Here is a 26252-nt window from a genome sequence, read left to right on the forward strand (position 1 = left end):
TTGTGTTTTTATTATGTTGGAAGCCACCCAGACTGGCTGGGGCAATTCAGTCAGATGGGCAGGGTATTATTATTATTATTATTCATTTTAAAGGAGGGGGGAGGCAATAAAATGATTTAAGGTAAATTGGTAGCCATTTATTGAATACAGTGGATAAGATCACTCATAATGTTCTGAGGTATCAATATAGTACATGCAGGTCTCATTAGCCGAACACAATGCGTTTTCAGGAAATCGTATGTTACGCAAGTGTTCACATAATGAGTAAACCATTTCAATTGATTCCTATTTTCCTTTTAGGTAAGCGTGGTTTATCTGAAACCACTTGGCAGGCCAACTCTCAAAATCTTGCAGCCTAATTAGACCCACAAGCTGGAGGTTCCCCACTACTTGTGTCAATTGACACTTTCTGTACCTTTTTCTTGTTCTTCTATAGAATTTTTTTTTAAAGAAAAGAAAACAAATAACTTTTGCATAAACCACACTAATTTCCTGCTACTGATTGGCCACTGCTTATACGTCTGCTCTACCACTTATTTCCACCCTGGGAAAAGCACCTAAGCTTAATTCACTTCCTGACCTCACCAGTTTCATCACCGCGCGTTAATAGCCAAGCAGTTAAAACCAGAGCTGTGGCAGTGGGGTGGAGGGAACCCTTCTGCTGATCCCCCCCCCGTCCTCTTTAATGTTCCTGATCCATACTCACAAACATAATAATAGAATCACAGAATTGTAGAGTTTGAAGGATCCCCAAGGGTCATCTAGTCCAACCCCCTGCAATGAAGGAATCTCAATGAAAACATCCATGGCAGATGGCCATCCAGCCTCTGATTAAATACACCACATTCCAAGGAAGTCAGTTCTGCTACTGAATAGCTCTTACCAGCAGAAAGATCTTCCTGATGTTTAGTTGGAATCTCCTTTCTTGTAACTTGGAGCCATTGGTTCAGGACCTACCTTCCAGAGCAGGAGAAAACAAGCTTGCTCCATCTTTCATGCAACGGTCATCTTCAAATATCTAAAGGGCTATCTTATCTCTTCTGAATTTACAATGTTCTGGTCATTAAGAGCTGCTCTTTTGGTTTTGTAGGTGAGATTACATGACATGCAATACCAAGGTTTTCCCCCAGAACAATTTAAATGGCATTTTGTGTTATTTCTAAATAATTTTCAAGGACGAACTCAACAAACAACAAATTGGATTATCTAGAAAGGATTTCAAGGATAATTAACCAAATGAAATCAGCTGGTGTACACTCTTTAGCAACTGCTGCAAGTATTGATTTAGCAGTGCCCAAAATTCACAATTGCTTTTAAAAATCCATTACGGTACTAAGCGTTACTAATTTGCAGTGGCACCTTGTCAGTTCTAGAACTAGCCAGTTTTATTGGAGGTAAACAGTAATACTTCCCACTTCGCTCTCCCCAAGGTAGCCCTACACCCCATTTTCAAATCTAAGAATCTTGCAATTCCTGAAAGAACTCCATTCCATTAAAATAAAAGAATTAGAGTCACAGCCAGATTATGATTTGCAGAAAAAGTGGAGGAATGCAAATTCTGGCAGGCGTCAATCTTCGCTTTTTCCACCCAAGCCTGCCAGATTGTTATGGCAATGGAGATGAAAGCAGTGGTCAGAACTGAAAGCTGATGAAGGTAAGGATGATAACTAAGTAGCAGAGAGGAGAAATCAAAATTGTAATTACCGTACATAGGAGTATAGGGTCAGGGGAGAAAAAAACAGTATAATAGGTTGATACTGAACTCTGTACACACCAAAGGGCCTGGACATACTCCAGATACTCAGCTGAATGATAAAGTGTCATCTTCTCAAGACAGAACTCTTGGAACAGAGAGTGAAAGAAGACCCTTGGCCAAAACTATCCCAAGGACAATAAAATTCAAAGAGAGAAAAGAGCCTAGGAATTTTCTGCGTGCATAGAGACAAATGAATGAGACAAAAGCAAACTCTAGTGGAGGCAATACCATGGCAGAATAACAAGGCCTGTTTAATTTGTTGGCCAAGTAAAAGATAGGATGGTAGATTAAGAATTGTGCAACTGATCAGTGGCGTAGCGTGGGTTGTCAGCACCCGTGGCAAGGCAAGTAATTTGCGGCCCCTAACCCGTGGATTTTAGTAGGGACAGAGAGTTGCGAGTGCGAGCGCGCCCCCCCCACTTTTCCACGGCTTCCATAAAAGGACCAGAAAATACTTGAAGCAGTGGCATTTCAATTAATGATTATTGGAGTGTCTGAGGCTCCATACCAACTAAAGTCCATGAGTGTGAAGAATAAACAAACAAGCAGCTGATGAGCTGACAACAATGAACATGGGATCACCTGCTTGGACTCCCAGAAACAAAATGACTAGTTTGTACTCAGATGAGGAGCAAATGGACACAAAGGTATGGTAATAAAGGTCACTCACTAAAGTGTCACAGGTGAAAAAAGAGCTTCCACACCAGCAGTGGTTGCAGATGCATAATGAGTTATTTATTGGATATTTCACAGTAAGGGGAAATCCACATTAAATGGAAAAAGTATGGCCTAGCAGTTTGATGACAACGAAATATGGAGGCTGTGAAAAACTTGCATGCACGAGATACACTGATTTCACAATAAACTCATAGCTGCAAGTTTCAGCAGTAGTCCAGTTAAGAAGTCAGGTAGTCTTAAGCACACAGCAGCCTATATTGTTTACAAGGTCATGTTAAAGCAAACAATAAGGGATTCCCATTTTACATCCCAGAAGGTGAGAAATAGGCCCAACTCTTCCAGCTGTGTGCAATTACATTCCACTTACATCTCTGTGCCACCTAAATAGATCGCAATATAATCTGGTACCTGGCTAGAGATTTTACAGGATGACTGTGAATACTGCTACTCCAACAAGTAATTTAGAAAATGGATGGTACAGAAAGCCAGCTTGTGGCATTTCTGGATTCCTCTCTGAGTTTTCACTCTTGATTCTTTCTGTTATTTGTATCCACTGTTCGTACCTTTTCTCAGGATGTGGCTGCTGTTGCATGCTGACAGCTTATAGGAGCTGAGAACAGGGTGGGGACCAAAGGTAGACAAACTATCCCAGAAGGAGCATGCCACGACTTCCGGAGGCGGCGCAAAACAGCAATGGCGGTCCTCTTTACCCAGTGAAGAGGGGCTCCGCGAAAAAGGGTTTTCCGCTACGGCGAAGCGGAGACCCATCCAGATAAACCGCAGGCAGAGCGAGCCTGTGGCCGTGGGACTCGGCGGGTGCCAGAAGCCCCCCCAGAAGCGAGGAAGGGACCTCGTAAGAGGCTCCGGATCGTGAACGGGGGAGCGGCGCTGTGAGTTCATCGCTCTTTTCGCGGAAGTGAAGCCGCGCTGCTGTTGCTGATGAGCGCCGACCTTTCTTCTTGAAAAACATCGAGATTGGCTGCAATTTACCCGTGAGTAAGGGGTACCAAACAACTGATTAAGGATTAACTTAAATTTGTCTATTTTGGCTGAAAACGGGAGGCGAGTAACAGGAAGTCCGCCTTCCGGTCCTGCTAATCGGAGCAAAGCAAAGAACCCGATGCGGGCTGAAGTGTTAAAAAGAGACTTTGAAAGAAGTAAGAAGGGGCATTAATAGACTGTGTGTTTCTAGAAATCGAAAAAGGGTGAAGAAATAAATGTTTTAGTCCAGTGTGCTAGAGAATCTTCCTCCTATTGTGAAGAGACGTGGAATTGAAGGGGACAACCGAGTTATTGGACTGCCAGTGTTGCAAATGAGTACTGTCAGGCTGCTGAAACTTTTTTTTTAACATAAACTGTTGCATTGATGGATACACTATCGCTTTAATACTGTCATCGAAACCTCTCTGTTACCTTGTGGCACTAATTTGAAACAGAACTCTCTGAAATCCTCCTTTCTGAACTTGGGGATTTCAGTTGAAATAGGAGCTTTGATGGTGGAAAAGAAACTTTCTTTCCTTTGAAAACCCCCCCTAGTGGATTTGCGGAGGCATAGTGGCCTGGGAACTGTATCTTATTGGGATTTTTTGTGGTTTAATTGTTTATACTCTGGACTTGCCTTTCTCATGGACTGAAAGACTATTTGACCTTGAACAGCAGCTGGGGAATGAGTGGCCCAGCGAAAACAAGAGCAGCTAAAGCTAAGGAAGCTTTAGCTGAGGAAGTTAAAGAAAAGAAAAAAGACAAGAGAGCTGGGCAGCTGGTCCAAACAACCTTGATTCATCATCGTAGATCCTCGGTGCCTACTGTGTTGACGGCGCAGGAGGAGGAAGTTGAAACGCCTGCTACAGAAGAAATGGCAGCGGGAGGAACTGATCCAGTCTTGAAGCAAATTTTGGAACAATTGGCACTTTTGAATAAGAAGGTGGACGATCAGTCATCTAAAATTGATAGAGCTACATCTACTATCAGCAAGTTAACAGATCAGGTTTCGCAGCACACCCAGGCTATTGAGAAACTGCAAGGAGCTACGGCGGAGAACTACAAATTAGCTGCGGAAGCCAATCAAAAAGCTGAGCAAGCGTGCAAGAAGGTGGAAGAGATCAAAGGGGAAGTAAGACCTCTGAGAAGACAGGTAGGAGAACAGCAAGCCTACCTGTCAATGGTGGAACTGAAAAGTAAGGAATGTAATCTTAGGCTGAGGGCTGTCCCAGAGTTGGAACAGGGCAACCTAGAGAAATTCTTGACGGAGTTGTTTTCTAAATTTTGGGGGGTTGAAGAAGATAAAGACTTCAAGATTGTGACGGCCTTCAGACTGGGAAGATCGGTTAAAAAAGATAAGTCCAGAGACTGTTTGGTTTGTTTGAGAACAAGAGAGGAAAGAGACAAGATATTAGGCCAACACTTTAAAAAATCCCTGGAAGTCGAAGGTAAAAGGGCAGAAATTTATAGAGACATTCCTAAATATTTGTTGGACCTTAGAGCCACATATACAGACTTGGCCAAATTGTTAAGATACAACGCAATCCCTTACAGGTGGGAATTTCCTCAAGGTCTGTCATTTACCTATAAAGGAAAGAAGGTAAGAATCAAAACGCCAGAAGACCACCAGAAGTTCCTACACGACAACGAGGAGGACCTCCAAAAGAGAGCCGCAGATTCTTGGCCTCCACCACCGGGATTACCACCAGGATCCATACCATCTGGAGGCGGCCCGGCACCACAGCTTCCGGAAAAGGACGACAAATTAGATACCCAACTGTGATACCCAAGAAGTAGACCGGGATGTCTCTACAGCTTCTTAGTTGGAATATAAATGGCGGGAACTCTCCAGAAAAACGCAGAAAAGTATTTCATATTTTGAAAAAAGAACAATTGGATATTATTTGCCTGCAAGAAACACATGTGACAAGACTCCATAGAAAAGTGCTAATCAATAAAAGGCTAGGCCAAGAATTTATTTCATCGGATAAAGTTAAGAAAAGAGGAGTGGTGATTTATGCAAAGGAGAACTTGTCCCCAAAATTTGTATTTAAAGACGAACAGGGCAGAATTTTGGCAATTGAAATCCAGACACAAGGAGAAAAGTTTTTAATTCTGGGAATTTACGCCCCAAATGATGGAAAATCGGAATTTTTTAAGAAGCTGCATGAGATTATGCTGGACTATTTGGACTATAACAACATTATCATGTTGGGAGATATGAACGGTGTCGCCTCAGTGAATATGGATAAGTCACAAAGTGCTAATATAACGAAAGATGGCAGACTTCCAAAAACCTTTTTTGAAATGACTGACAATTTGGATTTGATTGACATATGGAGGATCAAGAACCCTCTAGGGAAAGAAGGAACTTTCTTTTCTGAGGCCCATATGACATGGACGCGAATCGACCAAATATGGATAACTAGAGGGCTGGCACCTAAGACCAGAAAAGTGGAAATCTGCCCAAAAACCTGCTCCGACCACAACGCCTTGAGAATGGAACTGAGACTAAATACAACCGGATCGTTCAGATGGAGAATGAATGACGCCTTGTTAAGAGATCAGGAGATTGTTAAGAAGGCCCAAAAAGTTTTAAAGGACTATTTTGAAATAAACTTAAAGACAAATGTGGAAAAAAGAATAATCTGGGACGCAAGCAAAGCAGTGATAAGAGGGTTTCTAATACAACAGAACACGATTAAAAAAAGACTCTGGAATGAAAAGAAGGAGAAGATCTTGGAGAAAATAAGAGAAGGAGAGAGAAAACTGAGATCCAGGCCTAAATCGAAGGAAGTATTGAGAGAAGTGAAGTTTTTCCAGGCACAATATTCGAAACTGATAAATCAAGAGGTGGAATGGAAAATTAAACAAATGAAACAAAGATCCTTTGAATCTGCAAACAAATGTGGAAAATTGTTAGCCTGGCAGTTGAAAAAGAGACAAAAACTTAACACAGTTACAAATCTAGAGATTGAAGGGAGAATGGTTCAGAAACCCGATGAAATCAGAAGGTCCTTCCAGAAATATTTTAAAGAACTCTATTCTCAAAGGCCACAAAAAAGCTCAGAGGTGGACCAATTTGTTATAACTAATGGATTACAAAAAATACCCCAGGAAATGAGAGCAACCCTGAACTGTAATATTACAACCCAAGAAATTGAATGCGCCATTCAGAACCTCCAACTGGGCAAATCTCCGGGACCTGATGGGCTTACTTCCAAATATTATAAGGTACTGAAGGACTCATTGACACAACCATTGCTGGAAGTTTGCAACCAGATTATGGAGGGGAGGAAGGCACCGGAAACGTGGAAAGAAGCCTTCATCACGTTGATCCCAAAACTAGAATCTGAAAAAACTCAACTTAAAAACTACCGTCCTATCTCACTCCTAAATGTGGATTATAAAATTTTTGCAGACATTTTGGCAAGTAGGTTTAAGAAAGTCTTAAATGAAGTTATTCATAAGGACCAAGCAGGCTTTCTCCCTGGTAGGCATTTATTTGACAACACAAGAAACATCATTGACATTTTGGAGTTTTTACAGATTAATTCAAACACAAGAGCGGTGTTGATTTTTATTGATGCGGAGAAGGCCTTTGACAACATTTCTTGGCTGTTTATGAAGAAAAATTTGGAAAGGATGGGAGTAGGGCGGGGGTTTGAAAATGGAATAGAAGCAATTTATTCAGAACAAAAGGCCAAATTGATAGTAAACAACGTGGTGACAGAGGAGTTTAAAATTGAAAAAGGGACACGACAGGGGTGCCCTCTATCTCCTCTGCTGTTTATTTCAGTCCTGGAGGTGCTACTGAACATGATTAGAAACGACCGGTTGACACAGGGAATTGTGGTCGGAGAGAAACAATATAAACTGAAAGCTTTCGCAGACGACTTGGTATTAACATTACAGGAGCCAGCCTCTAGTACTAAAAGAGCGTTAGAATTAATTTCTGATTTTGGTCGGGTGGCGGGATTCAAGCTGAATAAACAAAAAACTAAAGTTTTAGCAAAAAACTTGACAACTACTGAAATAGAGGAGTTCAGAAAAGAAACAGAACTAAATGTGGTTAAAAAAGTAAAGTACCTAGGGGTGCACTTGACCTCCAAAAATTTGAATTTATTTAAGGACAACTATGAGAAATGTTGGTCAGAGATAAAAAGAGATCTGGAAACATGGTCAAGATTAAAACTTTCCTTGTTGGGCAGAATAGCTGCTATAAAGATGAATGTATTGCCGAAAATGCTATTTTTGTTTCAGTCCCTCCAGATCGTGGATAAGGTGGAATGTTTTGGAAAATGGCAGAGGGATTTATCTAAATTTGTCTGGCAGGGCAAAAAGCCCCGAATAAAGTTTAAAATACTAACTGATGCGAAAGAAAGAGGGGGGTTTGCCCTGCCGGACTTGAGGTTATATTATGAAGCTGCAGCCCTCTGCTGGTTGAAGGATTGGATCCTATTGGAGAACACCGATGTCCTTGACCTGGAGGGATTTGATAATGCTTTTGGGTGGCATGCATATTTGTGGTATGACAAGGTTAAAGTTCATAAATTGTTCAAAAACCATATTGTCAGAAGGGCAATTTTCATGGTCTGGTCAAAATATAAAGACTTATTGGAGAGTAAAACTCCGAGGTGGCTCTCACCGATGGAGGCCAAAGCACGTAAAAGACTCAATATGGAGGCCCACTGGCCTAAATATTGGGAAATAATTGAAAAAATTGGAGATAAATGGAGGTTACAGAGTATGGAAAAGTTAAAAAACAAGGTGCGAGATTGGTTGCATTATGCTCAAATCCAGGAAGTTTTTAAAGCAGACAAAAAAGTGGGTTTTCAGGAGGAAAAATCGAAACTAGAAACAGAGTTGCTTGAACCAAAATCCAAGCTAATTTCGAGAATGTATAACTTGCTGCTTAAATGGAACACACAGGATGAGATTGTCAAATCCTCTATGATAAAGTGGGCACAGGACTTGGGGCATAACATTATGTTTGAAGACTGGGAAAGGTTATGGAACACCGGAATGAAATTCACGGCATGTACTGCCTTGAAGGAAAACATTATGAAAATGATATACCGGTGGTACATGACCCCAGTCAAGCTTGCAAAGATATATCATCTGTCTGATAATAAATGCTGGAAATGTAAGGAAGAGGAAGGGACATTTTTACACCTCTGGTGGACCTGCCCGAAAGTGAAGGCCTTCTGGGAAATGATACATAATGAACTAAAAAAGGTGCTGAGATTCACCTTACCTAAGAAACCGGAGGCCTTCCTTCTGGGCATGGTAGACCAGAGGATGGTCAAGAAAGATAGAACTTTCTTTATGTACGCTACTACAGCAGCGAGGATTCTGTTGGCAAAGCACTGGAAGACACAAAATCTACCCACATTGGAAGAATGGCAGACGCAGCTGATGGACTATATGGAGTTGGCTGAAATGACTGGCAGAATTCGAGACTCGGGAGAAGAAGAAACGGAGGAAGTTTGGAAAAATTTTAAGGACTATTTGAAAAAGCATTATAAGTTGTATGAATGTTAAAAAATGCTCCTTTCTAGGAAGGTATAGCTTCAGTATCGGCAAATTTCTGAATTGATAAATAAGACACTATAAGACAGAAGTGAGGTAACGAAATATTTTTATTGTGTGGAAATTAAAAATTAATGCAATTGTATCGAAATGTTTACATCAGATAACACGATAAAATGGAAGATATATTGTTATGTACAAAACAAGTCAACAAATTGCTGAGGTTTTGGTTACACAGGGAATGCAGTGCTCGGGAGATGGGGGAAGTCCATTGGATTCATGGAAGTATGTATTTGAAAGTGGAAATTTGTTTATTAAAAACCTAATAAAATATTTATAAAAAAAAAAAACAGAAGGAGCATGCCACAACCCCCACCAGAGGTAAACTACAGTATAGCTTAATCCAGACAAAGAGGTGTATGGGTTGTTAGGGGATGATAGACGGCTTCAACTGGCCAGCTAAACCAATATATATACACTCCAACTTCTTCCCCCCCCCCCTCAAACTTGGGAAAAGAATCAATATTGTGCGATATTATGCTCCAATGGCCAAGGTGAATCCCACATCATCTTCTGAAACTGGCCTCCAAGCAAGGACCAAAACCATCAGATACTTTCCCACCTAAACCTGATGGCTTTTCAGTGTCACAGGAAAGAAAGGTATCTGGAACATAGGCAAGATGCTGAATGATAGATAACTGGCAAAAAAGTGTAGCCCAGAAGGCACTCTTTAAATACAAATCTGTTTTGCCAGATTTTATTGGGTATGCAACCTTCCACGTTCTGCACCAGGTAAGCACAATACTAAATGGTTTCATGCCCCCTTCTGAAAATGAAGAATAGTCCACTGGGAAAATGTGGTAGCAAAATTATTAAGGTTCATTTTCATTCCATATTTTAATTAAAGTTATGGTTAAACATCTTTCAGTTCAGGTTTGAATGATGCTCTAAATAAGCCACAGTTTTGCACACACTGAAATTAACAAAGTAACAGGTGCTACCACTCTGCTAACACTGGGCCATAGCAAATAGATTCCCTGGTGGCAGCAACATGGCCCAATTAGTGGCTTATATTGTGTGCAGCTTATAAAAATGCTTTAGGCTAAAAAGAGAAGAAAAGTTTCAATGACCCACTTTGCCATAAAAGAAAAGGGAGAGCTGAAAAGCCATCAAGGAATTTTGTGAGAATGGAGGGGGAATAGTTCTTTTTCTTTACTGATACCATGAGTGCAGACTTTGCATTTTTGACAGCGACAAAATGAGGAAACTATGTATGTGTGGCAGACACCACAGAAAAAATGATCAAGAAATTCAATAACAAAATTGTAACAGTTTCCAGCTCTCAATGGTGAAAGTATCACCAAGGATTTTCTTCCTGCATGGGATACCTTTTTTCCTGAAAGAGGCTTTGTACTAATGGTTTGCAACTGACTCTGCTGCTGCTGCTACTACTAGTGTCATAATATTTTCCCAAGATTATGCATCCCATGGGCTGTTAGCCAAATTCAGCAAAAGGGGTCTGCACAAATTCTAAAGCTATTAAATATACTTCTATTAATGTCAGAAGTGGCAGGTCTCATTCAGGCATGTCAAATGGTACTTCTCATCCTGGATCCAGTGAAATTTAAGAACCACTGCTGAATATAGATGGACTTAGTGACAAACAGTCAATGTTTTCGGTGGTCTACACATTTCAACACCCATTTCACATTTGATTTATCCACTTTGATTCTCTAGATGTTCAGCTCAATGAATAGACAGTTTTAATTTCCATCCCTGTCCTGGACGAACTGAAAGGCACTTGTTTCACTTCTTCATTAACTGTGAAATAGGGGGACTAGAGCTCTATCTGTCTAAAAACTATGGAAACAATCTGCAGCCTTGATTGATTGATTGATTGAAAGCATTTTCTTCAGCCAAAAAGGCTCCGAGAGCAACTTACAGATCAATAAAAAAAATGACAGTCCCTACTCTCAAACTTACAATTTAAAGACATGACACAAAAGAAAAGGGGGACGGATAATTAGGTACTGTGTCACTTAAACATCAAGCATGCATGAAACTGAGACTTTTGTGCTGAAATATATTAAACTGTGCTCTGTATCGTGACAAAATTGCCGAGACACTACAATGCCCAATGGCTCCAACTTTTTGACCATGTGATTCTAATGCAGCTTAGGACATTTTAAGATATAATTTTAACATATTCCAGAGATCTCCAAAGCTGAGAGAAAGCGTCTCTCTCTCTCTCTCTCTCTCTCTCTCTCTCTCACACACACACACACACACCACCAAATTGTCGCAGGGTCTAGAGTAGCAACTTCTTTGGGGGACCCTGGGGTTCTGTGATTATCAGTAATTTAGTATTTTATTTTCAAAGGATTTTAGCCCACATTTTTAACCACTCAAGGTAGGCTAGCATACCAACACTATGCAATATTAAGATGGTATACAGCTTTCCTGGAAAACTCAGAATACTATTAAAATTTGCCTGCAATAAGTACAGCCCTAATACTCACATGGCACTGCAGCAAGGGACAAGAGGATCGGACAGCACTATGCCTGAACAGACTGTGCAGCCTAGAACACTTCTACAACACGCAAGGCTCCCTAGCAGAAAAGCCTAGCACAAAGCTTACATTTCCTATTTATTGTCTTTCCTCTTGTTACAACCCTGTGTCTTTTTCAGTAAGCCCAAAGCATGGAAGTGTGTTGCCCCTGGAACACCAGTAGACTGGTTGGTCTTAAATGTAGATGCAGATTCTGGTTTTTGCTTCTGTATTAACCAGCATTTTCAGAAGTGCCACTTACAAAGTGCAAGGCAGCAAGTCACAAATACTGAAACCCAATGTGAAGTCACTTTGGCAGCAATTGATTATAAGCATATGCTAAGCCAAGGTATTAAAAAAAGAAATACAAGCAGAATAACTTAAAGCTTCTCTCATCCCAACCTGGAAAGAAACAGCAACTTACGAAGAGGTGTATTTTTAGCACAGTGCTTAGGAAGCAAGACTCACAACTCCTCCATAATGGTAATGCTCACCAGGATTCATCAATTGGCAGCTCAAAAGATCTCTGGAGCTTGCAAGTTGACAGTTTCTTGTCTAGTACAAGGTACACCCCCCTTCCCATTTCTTCATATTTCATTCATTTTTTGTGCTGAAATACTCCCAAATAGGAAATGTATTAATCCTAGAGAACCACTGTTCAAAGAAGCAGAACTGGCCTTCTCAACAATTGTTTTGTTTTACTAATTTGAATGGTGCCACCTTTTAACATTCAGCTGGAAGTTTGCAATTGGAAGCCTTTGCCTGAGAATTAATCCATCATGGATGCTTCCCAGGTGCCAGAATAATCTCTGTGGAGCTCTGGCAACATCCCAAGCCCAGCACTGAACAAGAAGGTTCGTCTATGCTCATACATTTCAGTTAACCTACACTGCACAAGCTGGCAGTTGAATGAAGCACATGCTAAAAAGGACAATGACATGAATACATGGGATGAAATTCTTTGGAGAAAAACAAAGGCTAGGATCCAAAGAGCTGAGCTGGATGTGGCCAAGAGCTTACATGCACCAAAAGGGCTATTTACTTTTCCCTCTGGAATGACAGACACAAACACCATAAAATTAAAATGGCTACTTTAAACATTTCTCAAAATATCTGACCCACTCCCTCAAGTCAGAGATTATAATATATTTGCTAAGAAATGGGTCATAAACTGCTTTACACCTTTCACAATGAAAAAGTCATTTGCATCTTCAACTTTATTTCCAGTTGAACCATCACTCCCTTGTTTGCCCAAAAGCATTCCTGCATGTTTCCGTCTGCACAGATTGCTTAGTCATTAGACACCTATCAGTTAAATCCTAATGAAATAATTGGTGGGTTGACATGCTGCCACCCAAAGAGAGAGATACAAATGAGGCCAGTTAAGAAATTATAATTTCCTCTCTGTACAGCCTTCCATTACTGACAAGGTGAATCACCGGTGAGAACTTCTGGAGAATGTTGCCACGCCAGTTAGTAGCAAAAGTAATTTCTAAGGCACATGAAAGCTTCCTAGGGCTTACAGCAGCTCCAGGTAAATATGCACCACTGACTTTGATTAAATGAAACAGAACAAAGTTTAGGTCAGTTTTTAGAAATGGCCATCTTACACACTTGCAGGGTACTCATTTGGCTCCTCTGAATTAGTTTTTTACCCTTCAATGATACTTAGCATCACCAAGTACAGAGTGGTAGCCTCTGTCACTTAGCTTTCCCCTTGCATTTAAAATCCTCAAATCCAGAGGCTTCTTGATCGCATGGGAAATGTGTCCATGTGAACAAAGGCTCCCTTGTCCATATGGGAAGCAGCTCTGTGTGCATGACAACAGTTCTACAAAATAAACAGGGTAGCTCTTCCTTACTTGCATGGGGACATCATGTGTACACTGGAACTCCACCAGAGTTTTGCACAGAACTGATAAACTATCCAGTATGTGTGCAAGTATGGCAGAAGCACAAAAGGGTGAGAGTGAAGACGCAATACAGTGGTACCTTGGTTTAAGAACTGATTATGAACTAATCAGTTTACGAACTCTGCAAAACCGGAAGTAGTGTCCCAGTTTGCAAACTTTACCTCGGTCTAAGAACGGAAGCCGAACGGTGGAAGGGCACTGGCGGTGGGAGGCCTCATTAGAGAAAGCGTGCCTCAGTTTAAGAACTGTTTTGGTTTAAGAACAGACTTCTGGAATGGATTACCGTATTTTTTGCTCTATAACATGCACCCAACCATAACACACATAGTTTTTAGAGGAGGAAAATCTGTAGGCATGCCACCCGTAGGCATTTCCTCCGTAACACGCACAGACATTTCCCCTTACTTTCTAGGAGGAAAAAAGTGAGTGTTATGGTGCAAAAAATATGGTAAGTTCGTAAACTGAAGTACCACTGTATAGAACAATATGATGACAGAGGCCTGCTCCTCAACAGATGGGCTGTGATTACCACTGGGCCCACCAAGCCTGTCTAAACCTGTTCCTCACAAGGAACATTGTAGTCTGTCAGGAAATGTCTATTAACAAGTTCCCAGCAGGACAAACAATATCCCCCAGATAGCATGTCAGAGAGGGGTTTGGCCCACCTGACAACTCAAGTAACACCTTGATTAGAACAAACTGCCAAGCTCTGCTGTTGTTCAACTTATTTGCTCTAACCCAGGGGTCGGCAACCCGCGGCTCCGGAGCCGCATGTGGCTCTTTTACACCTTTGCTGCGGCTCCAGGGTGGATACTAGCGAGGGGAGGAAGTGCATTGTGCGCCCTGACACTCCCCACTGTGGCGGGTGCTGTACTGGCTGTGAAGTCGTATGGGGGCGGCGCGTGCGTTAGTCACGCACCGTCCCAACGTCACCTTCCCGCCTGCCCGCTACATTGTAAGGGGCATGTACGCTGGTCACTACATTTAAAGGGGTCATGTACGCTGGTCACTGCTTTGAAGGGGAGTGAAAAACACACACACACAAAAAGGTAACTTGTTAATTTAACGTTTATTTCTATGAGGAGGAGTAATTCTGAGGGCTCAAACAAAGAAATAATAAAAAAGTGACAAAAAAGTTATTTTTATAATGACAAGTTTTGTGGCTCCCAGTTTTGTTTTTCTTCGGAAACGGGTCCAAGTGGCTCTTTTTGTCTTAAAGGTTGCAGACCCCTGCTCTAACCACAGAATGTAAAATACCAGAAGGGGACCCGAGAGTACTTTGTATGCATCTTTGATATACCTAAGTTCATAATATTTATTGAATGAAGAATACACCAGGTCATAGTTATCAAGTTTGGCTACATACTTCTACGTACATTGCTGAAAAATTACTATCACTGCATAATTTTCAGGAACACACATGACAGGGGACAGGTCCACGAATGACGGGGTGCCCAAATGCAGTAAGTATTTATTTATTTATTTATTTATTTATTTATTTATTATGATCATTTAAATCCTACCTTTAAAAGAGAGAAGTCTTTCTAAAGTGTCTTACAAAAAAGTAAAACAATATTATTTATGGTATTTTGTTAATACAAAAACATAAGTCTTGCTTCAAAGCCCACTTAAAGGACTTTCCCAAGAAAGATATTCTACCGTTCTGGATCCATCACTGAAAAGGTTGTGGACTTGGTATCTGTCAATCTGATCTTCCCTAGCAGCTGTCCAGAGAACAGGTACTCCTCTTAAGAAATGTCTAAGCATACATTCAAACAAAAGTGTGAGGTACCTTCTTCCCTTTGGTGTGAGAGTTATCAGTATATGCTATGCACATTTTCTGAGATGTTTAGGTAGGAATGGGGCACCTCTGGCCCTCCAGATATTGCTAAACTATAGTTCTCATCATCCCTGGCCATTGGCTATGCTTGCTGGGGCTGAAGGGAGTTGGAGTTCAGCAACCTCTGGAGAGTGAAAGGTTCCCCACAGTCACATTAAGGGGTTTAGGATAGACTAAAATTGTTTCAACAGCCTCACATAAATATACCGTATTTTCCCGTGTATAAGACCAGGTTTTTTTCCTTAAAAATAATGTCAAAAATTAGGCAGCGTCTTATACTCTGGGCCATCTCGTCCAATTTTCTTTAATCTGAGTCCCCCAAAATAGGGGCATCTTATACATGGGGGCATCTTATAGACGGAAAAATATGGTAATACGTGGTTGGGTCAAAAACAAGTATCTACTGGCCAAGAACTACTTTCTTTTCAGTAAGGCTGCAACTGAGTGGTCTTGTCGCTTCTAGATTATGAACCTACAGCAAAGCATAGCTGACACTTGAGACAGTATAAAAGGACCAATTTTTATTAGCCTACCAGACCAAAGGCCTATCTAGTCCAGCATCTTGTACCCTACAGTGGGCAATCAGACACCTATGGGCAGTCAACAAGCAGGACATAAGCACAATATTCATCTGCTACTATTATTTCCCATGTTTCTGATTCTGGAGCAAACACTATTACTGTGCATTTGACCTCCCTGAGATGGCAGGGTAAAACCACATTAAATATATTGTTTACAATCCTTCTGAAGAAGCCCTGAAACTAACATATTTTAAATGAAACTCCAACACTGCTTGCTACTACGAGTGAGAGCCTCTATTCCTGACTAGTACACTGTGAATCTGTTATTTATAAGTGTGTTATTTCTCCATACTCCTTGTTGTGGTAACATGTAATCTATATTCCATTTTACAACACCCTGCCCTCAAAACAGTCCCATTACTCTCCTCCTCTCTTTCTGAAATTCATAGCATATGAATAGCACAAATGGGAGACCACCAGGGCTCTCCATATCACCACAGTAGGACAGTGAGATGCTGCTGCACCAATTTACAGTCTGCCAATGTTTGGAAGCTTTATCTTTGCAACCATATGTGCCCAAACCCTTTTCTCCCCCTCCCCCCAATATGTGAAAGCCTGAATTGGCTCCATCACCATCACTTCTAACTCTTTCTTTGCCTGAATGAATTTCTGAAGCTCCTTGTTATTCCATTTAAATACTTTTCATGACACAATTACTGAGACAGGCTGCAAAGAGCTCTAATTAACTGTGACCTCTCTAATGAGGCAACTTTCCCAAGTTCTTGCCAAAGTGTGTGTCAGTGGTGTACTGGGGCAAGCTCAATTTTTTTTACAGAAATAATGTATGAAATGTGTAGTAAAGAAACAAGATGAAGTGGCCAACAATACACCATAAAGTGCTGCGAGGGGCTTATTTTAAGCAAACACATTTAACGGCAAAACACTTAAGGGTTTATACTATGTGTACAATGGAAAGCTACTGGAGTGTCTCAGGTTCTAGATAAGTTGAACCAATGGCGTAGCGTAGTCAGTCAATGGAGTGTCTGTAACACAGAGCTGAAAAGAGTCAACTCTCCCCAACCCCACCCAAGGCACAACCATCAGACGCTCCACCCCCATCCTTGTCAATTATCCCAAGCCTCCAGTGGCTTTGCAAACCTTAGTGCCAAAATTAGCACTATCTGGCTTAGGCTCAGGTTAGACACAATATTCCTGTTCTCTGTCTGGTGGGCTTCAATGCTACCTCTTCCATCTGGTGCCAATTTACTCCCTCCTTCCTTCCATGGCTTCCTTTAATCATGGGGTGATAGATAAATATAACAACCCTTAATGTTGTTATTCCAACAAACCCATGTCGAATTCGTAATCCGTACTATACAGTACAAGAGTGAAATGTCTGTCAGCTGCAGTTTCTTTCACCTTACCAAAAGGCCTCACATATCCATTTTGATTCTGTAGCAAGTTTTACATAAATTTTCAAGCCTGGACAGCAGGAGGCTTAATCAAGCAAAGCTTGGAATCATGGCACAGTCCATGATCAACTTATGGATAGGAATGCCATGGATATGCCCAGATAACAACTATCAGACATGCAATTTGACCATTAATGTTTGCTTAACTAATGGGTTCAACTCTATCTTTGCAAATAGGCTGTACTGTTACCAAAAAAATGAACTCCAGACCACAAGACTAATTAATCATTGCATTCTTAACTCCCCCAGAAACAGCAGATGTCAGTAACAAAAGCATAGCCTTGCAGAGCTAGTAGAATTCACTTTAATAACACGGGGGGGTGGGCACAACAGTAAAAGAAAATATGTTTGGAAATATTAAATCTCTTTTTCACATTAAGCTGAAGGGCATGAACAAGGAATTAACCTTGCTATCATCAGAGTACAGTAATAATTTTGTCCAGGCTGCTCGCTACTAAATCTGTTACTGCTCAGGATTCTTTTTAGCAATAAGAAATAACCTTCTGCTGAGCCCCTAAACAACTGCAGGTGATCAAATATAAGCATTCAATGCAGCGCTTGCTGAACCATCCCCATTCGGTTCACGCCACCCGGCTTCTGACAAAGAACCTGTGTCACTGCAAGCCACACTGCTGGGGGAGAGGGCGGGGTGATGGAGGGAGGTGCATGAGAAAGAGATGCAGACCAGGGAAGAGATGCAAGCAGAAATGACTGACAGCAATTTCCCCAAACTACATATTTCAAACAACACACAATTGCTCTCTAACTACAGTTCAACTGCCCATATTTACTGGAGGAGGAGGCTGAAGTGGAAAAGAATCATAGCTACTTCCCTCAGCCTTTCAACAGTCATTATAACCTCTAGTCTAGATACTCAGTAGTTAAGAACACCCCAGATATTTCACTGTGAAAATAATTGTTGGTAAATAACAAAATAATAATAATTAAGAACACCATAAAATCAGTTTTCAAGAGACTGCTCTCTGGGCAATGAAGACAGGGAGGTTTTGCCCTTCCTGGTTCAAAACAAGGTTCTGAAAGCCTTATCATCTTACATCCTGCACCTTCCCTGGTGCTGAATCACCTTTGCATCATCATCATTTCAACAAATTTGGGTGTCAGACCTGGCAGGCATGTGTATGACTTGTTGCTTCATTCTCTCCTAATTATCTATCAATCTCTCCCCTAACCTAATTATGATCCTAGTGCATCAAGGCTTTTTTTGGAACAGTGAGGTGCTCCTCTCTCATCCCCACCCAAAACCATTCATCACCACCCCTTATTGAGTTTGCATCCGAGATTCCACAGCTCCCCATCCTCCATCTAGTAACCACAATCCCCTACTACTTCACAGTATATCCTCCATCACCTTCACATTGCTTCTCCTAAGCTCCTTTCACCCATTCCTCACTCTTCTTGCTCCTCACATTTTACCAAAGCCTAAAGGCAATTTATCCAGTCTGCTCACTAACCAACATTCCTGTGCCCTCAGCATACCTATACCCTTCTCATTTTGACTCTTCATCTTATCCCCACTCCCCTTTTGGCCTTCTCTTCAATCTTACCCTATCTTTTACAAACTGGCACCCCACCTTCAATTATTGCTCTTTGTGATCCCTCACCTTTCTTTTATTCCCCTTCCCCATATTCCTTCCAACTTAATGCCCACTGTCACATATTTCTTCTGTCCTCTTTCATTCTTTCAAATCTCTCCATTTCAGTAACCCACCATTTTTTATCCTCCATACCAGAGTTTTCACATCCTACCTTATTCCAAAGCCTTGATTTGGGGGTACACCCAATTCTGACACTTCTCCTAAATGTTAACATTTCTTCCCAACACCACAAATTCTGGAGACACCTCCCCCCCCCCCGAATTGATACCCTGTCTTTTCTAACCTCTTGATTTAGGGTACTGCATACACATATGAACATCTCATCTTTTACTCTTCCGCCATCCCTATCCTTTGGGGTTGTAAAAGATGTCAAAATCATCCCCTAACTCTGAAAGATCTTAATAAATTGTTGATTAAAAACATCACCATCACAGTCATCACTGAGAGGAGGAAAGAAATACAAGGGAGAATAGATTCCTCTTTATCCTCTGCCTAATTATGACCCTTTGGCATCTCTCCCCTCTCTACCACACCATTCACCTTGACATCCCCTCCCCAATGTTATTGTTAAAGCCCCTTTAAGGAGGTCAGATGTTGGTGGTGATGATGACAACCAATGCTGATGAATGCCAGATCCACCCACCCATCCACCAATCTTATTGTTAAAACAGCCCAATTATGATTATGACAAGATGCTCCCCTAATCTTAACGCTACTTCACAGGGAAGGGATAAATATAATGATGTAGAATAGATGATGAAGGCCAGACACATCTTATTGTGAAAAGCCCACTCTGATGAGGTGAGCAGGCCCTGAAGATGATGATGATGATGAAGATGCAGCAGGAGGAGGCCAAATTCCACCCCACCCACACAATCCATCGCTAAATTGCAGGGATGAGGATGCTGACCTGATTCCTCGCCCTATACATGCTCCATTTATAAGCCTTAACTGGGGGGGGGGGGGGAGAAAGTGTGTGTTTACAGTTGTGGCGCTGGAGAATAACAGATTCCCCCCTCCTGCCCCACCTTATTGTTGAAGAGGAGGAGGAGGAGGAAGGCCAGCCAGGTCCAGTCCCCGTCTCCCTCCCCCTGCGCCCTCCGCATCCCGTTTCCCCCCTCCTCACCTCCAGCTCCGTGTCCCCCGGCTCGGCCACGCCGATGATCTCGCTGGGCAGCTCGGCCAGGTCCGTGACCCGGATCAGCCCGTCGTGGAGGAAGATGGTCTCCTCCTTCACCGACAGCCACTGCGCAGAGTCCGCCGCGGCGGCCGCTGCCGCAGCAGCCGCCGAACCCGACGCGCCTGCCGGGGACCCCATCAGGAGGCGGCGGCGGCGGCGGCGGCGGCGGGTGAAGCCGAGGCGGCTGCGTTGACAGCACCTGCCTCAGCGTAGGGGAGGGGAAGGGATGCTGTTGCTGAGGGAGGGAGGCGGATCCCTTCAGCCCCCCGCCATGGCGGGGAGGAGCCGAGCCAAGGAGAAAGAGGGAGAAGAGGAGAAAGGGAAAAAGCGAGGGGCGAAGGGATTTTTTTGGGGGGTGGGGTGGGCGATGAGGGTCGAGGGGGGGCCCCAGTCAGTCAGGCGGCGCCTCTCTCCCCTCTCCCCTCTCCTCTCCCTCACACACACAGGTGACAGCGCGACGCCATGTTGGAGGCGGAGGGCTGCTGAGGCGGAGGGACCAGCATGCACCGCGCGCGCCGAACCGTGATAGAAAGAGAGCGAGGGGAGCGGGAGGCCGCGGCGAGCGGGCGGGAGTGACTGACAGGTGCGCGCGCTCCGAAAGGGAGGGGGGAAAGAGCGGCGGCGGCGGCGACGTCGACGACCGGGCCCGCTCACTGGCCGCCAGGGAATAAGGAGCCCGCCCCCTTTCGAGCCGGTTGGCTCCGCCCACCTCTCTCCCCTCAGGCGCCTCCTGCCTGGTCTCCCTGAGGCGGCTTCGCTTCTTTTTTAATTTCCCTCAGAAAATTAAAAAATTCGGCTTGGCCCAAGGGGGAGAGTTCTTTGTCTCTCTCCCTCTCCACCGAACCGTAGTCCTCGCTGCTTGTACCTATTCCGTGTGTACATGGCGTGTGGAAGAGCTTCATAAGCAAAAGAGCCGAGGGTCGCTGCCCTCAAGGAGCTTCCAAATATGTCTCTGTCACCTCACAGGGTTCATGCCCCTCAGCGCAAATAATAAAACTTTTGTCCTTTTAGTCACTTAGCTGTCATCACCGACATTATTTTTTATTACAATACTATTATATGCTTCCAGGGTTCATAACCCACAAAACGGCTCTCCCCAGCCAAACGGGTTGTAAATAAGTTACGTATTTCAAAGTTCCGATCACCCCGTTTGTGTAAATGGGCATACTTTTTACATTTTCATTTAGTATTTGTATTGTTCGTTAAATGTGTATACCGTCCTTCACACATAGATGTCTCAGGGCGGTTCAAAACACAAGACAAAAACACCAGATACCTAATAAATACAAAAGGAAAAAAAATAAAAAACCACAAACCAATAAATCCTGTCCCCCTTTTTATATGCCAGCTTTAAAAATTCTTGTCAGCCTGGGTGGCTGGTTAGTTAGAGTGTGGTGCTGATAATGCCAAGGTTGCAGGTTTGAGCCTCATATATATGTTTCATATATGCTGTAAACCCTAGAAACCCAGCCAGGTGGGTGGGGTATAAATAATAAAATTATTATCACTATTAGTATTCTAATAAACTTTTATTATTTATCTTTTGTCTGGTTTTGGAAAGGCTTTGTCAGCCCATGGAAGTCATAATAAAACACCTGGAAAAGGCAGGATTTTGCTCTAAGTTGATGCCATCGTTCCTGGTTTAGAATGGATTCTGGTCATTTATTTTCCCATTTGTGTTGGTTTCCCTATCATGTTCTATACTCGATTCCTTATTTCTAGCTCAGCATCACTAAATGAAACTTTCTAGATGTTTCAAACAGTGCCAAATGACTACGCCTGCCTTACACAAGATGACTGGTTTTCATACAGGCTTATTCCCAGATGTCTGGTTAGGCTTGAAGCCTTCCATCTTCCAGATGAAGGAGGGTAGTCCTAAATTAGCTAGATTCCTCCTTGCACTTCAAAGCCATCCTTTCTTCCTGTGCCTTTGGTTTCGAGGTCTTCCTCTCACACTTCAATATCTTCTTGCTGAACAGGCAGCCCTGTTCAGGAAAGTTTTTAATGTGTGACATTTTAATGTATTTTTAATCTTTGTTGGAAGCCGCTGGGGAAATACAGCCAGATGGGCAGGGTACAAATAATAAATTATTATTATTATTATTATTATTATTATTATTATTATTATTATTATTATTATTGCACTGGCAATTTCCAGGACCCTTCATCCCACGCTATTGCAATTGAGGGGGCTGCTGTTAGTATGTATGTAAGAATGTTGGGACTCTTTCCAATACACAGCAGAACCGATCCTGCGATAGAATCAGGCGCCTTAGATGGTTTTCTCATCCTGCTTTGCTTAAATTGCTTTACAAATCTCCAAAGTGCCATCTGATAACAGGCTTATTGCTCTGCAAGACTCTCTCCCAGAGGCAGAGGGAATGCAGTCTTTCCAAGGCAATTGTCTGAAGCCAGAAATATACAGGAAAATAAAAAATAGCCGGCGTCATATTACAACGTATTTTTATACACAGTATATATTATGAGAGAAACGTGAGTGAAGTTATTTGAGATAAATGCAAGACAAGCAGTACCTGAGTGATGAAAAGTGGGGTGCAAGAGGGAAATGTAATAGTTATTGGCATTTTATTAATGAGAATGTGCAAATTAGTGCTCAAGTTGGAAAGGTGAGATGCATTTTGGCAGAGCCCAATCTTTGAAATTGTGTAAGTTAATCACTCAGCATTCCTTCCTTTGTCCCTGATGCCCAGTGGGTTAAACCAGCCTTTGCCAATCTGGTGCCCTCCAGATGTTTTGGGCTCAGAACTCCCATCAGCCCCAGCGATGCAAAAGGGATTTGCATAGAAACCTGCTGAACTGAGCAAGATTTCACCCCCATTCATCAGCCGATAAGTGGGGGGTTAAATCCTACTTCTATGGCTGCATGCTGCTGTTTCCTGCTAGGAACAGGAGTGCTCAACCAATGCCTGATTTAACCCTTCCCCCCCTCATCAGATGACACAACGAGTGATGTCAGTTGATGGGCAGGTTGCCGTGATTTGGGGAAAATGACCTTGTGGGCCAACCTGGACCCTCTGTCCAGCTAAGATTGGCAGGCAGATCCCACCCCTGTTCTATTTTAATCTCACAGAAGGCTGTGGGCTACCCAAAATGCCTCAAAGCACATTTCCCCAGCTATTATTGCAGATGCGGCTTTCAGGGGAAGGGAGGTATTGCATTAAATTGTTAAGTTTTATACAAATCAGCAACAATAAGATTTATTATACAACCGTAGACCTTTTTATATAAATCCTATCAACTCCTTTCTCTTTTTCAGTAAGTGAGGTAGTCTTCAAGGCACAAACAAAAAAATAAAGACCAGAAAAGGTTACCTTACAGTAGTGCTATTAGTTTACTGGCCAATCCGGGGCCAGATTATTCAGTAGGGTTGCCAGACCTCTAGGGGTGACATGAAGAATCCAAGTTTTCCTTGATCCCTCCAGGTGGCAGAGAGAGGGCTTGCATTGCCAGGTGGGTGAGAGTGCATTAAACAATTTTTCTTAGACGACTGCATGCAGCTTGCAAGTTTCAGTCTGGCAGGAGTCAACTGCAAATTATTGCATATGCTCTCAGTCTGGGTGGGGGTCTGTACTTCTCTGCCCCCCCCCCATTAACCTCTGTCTCCAGGGCTCAGTAATGGGAGGGAGCACGGAAGAAGAATCACCAGGGATGGCCAAAATTATATCACCAGGGGGCACCTATAGGTCTCTGGTTTGGGACCTGAAATCTCAGTGCCTAGAATACTCCTGACCTGGTAACCTTAGTTAGCAACAACCTATGTCATGACTCATTTATAGCACATAGCATGGTTCTCAGCCAAGATGCTCCACACCGATTTATTCCCATGCACTTCCTGTGTGTTGATAGGAGTGTCAAGCCATTTCCTCTGTTATTATTATTTAGCCGAGTTCCTAACTGGTGTCATTTGTATGGCATGAAGAGTTGCAGGATGGGTTTTGGCTTCTGGGAACAGGTTTTCAATGACTGCTTATGTGCTAGTAGTCTATTACTCCAAGTTGAGTGGCAATAGGGACTCTATACACTGTTGCCGCATGCAAGCCCAACCTCTGCATGGCCAGGGACTCCACGGGCCTCAGCACTGGCCTGGGCTTCAGTTACCTTGGAATGAAAGTCAATGGAAAACTCTGGTGTCATTGGCTCCAGCACGGAGCAGACATGTCTCTTTGTCTCCAGCTTCCAAGCATCATCACACAAAACTCTTAATACACAGCCCCTCCTTGGCCAATTGTGGAAGCCATATCCAGCCAGCTGAGGTGGGCCCACCAATGTCTCTATGGCAACAGAGCAGTCTTTAAAGATGCGAATGGCAGGTACTTAGCTGAGCAGCTAAGGCAAAGGAAGAAAAGAACCAGCCTGGCTTCCCCCATAGATTCTAGCCTCCCATACAGGTTCGGAAGAGACCCACTGGCATGGATGACTTTAAGAGTATTTGAGAAATTGATGGTTATTGCTGGCTTCTAGACATGGTAGCAATGCTATCCATTCATGGTCAGAGGCAGCAATGCTTCTGAGTATCAGTTGCTGAAAACCACAGAAAGGGAGTGTCCTTGTGCTTGGGTCCTGCTTGCTGGTTTCCCATAATAGGCATCTGTTCATCCACTGTGAGAACAGGATGCTGGACTAAATGGGCCTGATCCATCAGGCTCTTCAACTGCTCTCAATTCTTACTCTTATCAAACATGATTGTTCTACAGTATTTGAATCTTTATTCATGTTTGGATATTTTGAGAGTTTTCCTGCCCCTGCCCCTGGGGTATTCAAAGAATATAAAACAACACAGGCAGCCTATGAGGTTCAACTTATTTGCCCTTGAAATTCTCAAATTAAAGGCGTTGTGTGTGTATCTAATGATGACTAACAAGAGCCTCATTCAAATAATCTTGCTAATGTTCGTTCCTATATACACAGGGATGATAGCTTAACCTTCCGGACTCGTCAAACATGGCAACATCAGTTTGTTGCATCATTTTATTTATGACTTAAGGGTTGTATTCAGGCTCCGGCACTTGCCCTGTATCTCCTGTTGTAAAGATGCAAGATACTCACCTTGCAACCACTGGGTGATTGAGTGTGACTCACAGTGGCCATCACCCAGTGTGCACGTCTAAAGATGTGGTAGGCAGATCCAATCCTGTCCTGCCCAGCAATCCACTCTTGAACCAAAACTGTGCTTAGTGGGCTCACAGCTGAAGTATGTCCACTTTTACTTGCAGCCGATCAAATAGAAATTTTAAGAAGTGCTCCATAGCACATTTCCTCCCTGTTGACTACCGAAGCCAATTACACTAACTCGAAAAAGAATTTAGCTGCTCTTTTTCTGTGCTCTGACCCAAAGCTTTCCTCCCACTGCTTCCTCAGGCAATTCAGCCTTCCTCCTCCATCCCTTTGCCCTCTCGATTGCTGTTTTAAGGGAGATGTTTTGCCAAAGCCAGATCTAATGCTAATGAAGTACACTAGGGAGTTTTTGCATCTATTTTTGGAAGCAGATACCTTTCTAACATTTTCTATTAGCTGTCCCAAGGCTGGAGAGGAGGGTGGTAGTGGTGGGGAGAATCGTAGCCATTCTGTGCTTGGCAAAAAGCAATGAGTCAGCTAAACTGGGCAGCAGCCAAAACTCCAAAAAAAAGCAGATGACTTGAAATGATTGTCCATGTAGAGCAATCTATGTATTCACACAATTTCTGGCTGTGTTTACCTTGATTTTGCCAATCATCCCAATTGGAGGATGTCTTCACAATTTTACAGAATTGTAAAATTGCTAAAACATGAAGTGTTTCTGAATGGCGGGAAGCCCATCTCTCACAGAGCAATAATGTTATCTTTGGATGCTGTCGGACTCCTGTTGCCTCAGCTCCCAGGGATAGCAGGAGTTGTACTTCAAGTGGAAGGCTACAGAGTCCCACCCTCATATTGGGAACCAAAACTGTGCCTAAAACCAGAAATGCCATGGTCCCTACCAAAGAATGTGCAGAATCAGGGAGAACTGGAGTTTTCTCCCCTCAAAAGTATCGGGCAGGGGGAGAACCACAATGCAAAACACAGCAGGGGCAATTGAAGAAACATCTGCTGCAGCTGTTGTTCAACTCTAGATCCCATTCACCCAATTGGCCATGTGGGTTGGGGCTGATGGAGCCAACATCTGCAGGGCCAAAGGTTCCCTGTCCAGAGAAAGATATTCTTAAAAGGACTCTCA

The 26252-nt window shown here is 42.8% G+C and overlaps 1 protein-coding gene across 4 annotated transcripts in view; it reads right to left on the reverse strand.

The window, feature by feature from the left end:
- Positions 1–20506, reverse strand: part of HECTD4 (HECT domain E3 ubiquitin protein ligase 4) — a 124999-nt gene extending 104493 nt beyond the window's left edge. For 2 of the 4 annotated variants that reach the window (XM_081923233.1, XM_081923231.1), the window contains exon 1: positions 19985–20506. In XM_081923233.1, the coding sequence (XP_081779359.1) occupies positions 19985–20176 (192 nt within the window). In that variant the 5' untranslated portion in view covers positions 20177–20506. The remainder of the gene's footprint in view (positions 1–19984) is intronic. The other 2 variants (XM_081923234.1, XM_081923232.1) reach the window with 1 other exon arrangement.
- Between the last annotated feature and the right edge of the window lie 5746 nt (positions 20507–26252).

Source organism: Podarcis melisellensis (genome assembly GCF_964234715.1).
Source record: "Podarcis melisellensis genome assembly, chromosome: 8".
NCBI classification, from domain to species: Eukaryota; Metazoa; Chordata; class Lepidosauria; order Squamata; family Lacertidae; genus Podarcis; species Podarcis melisellensis.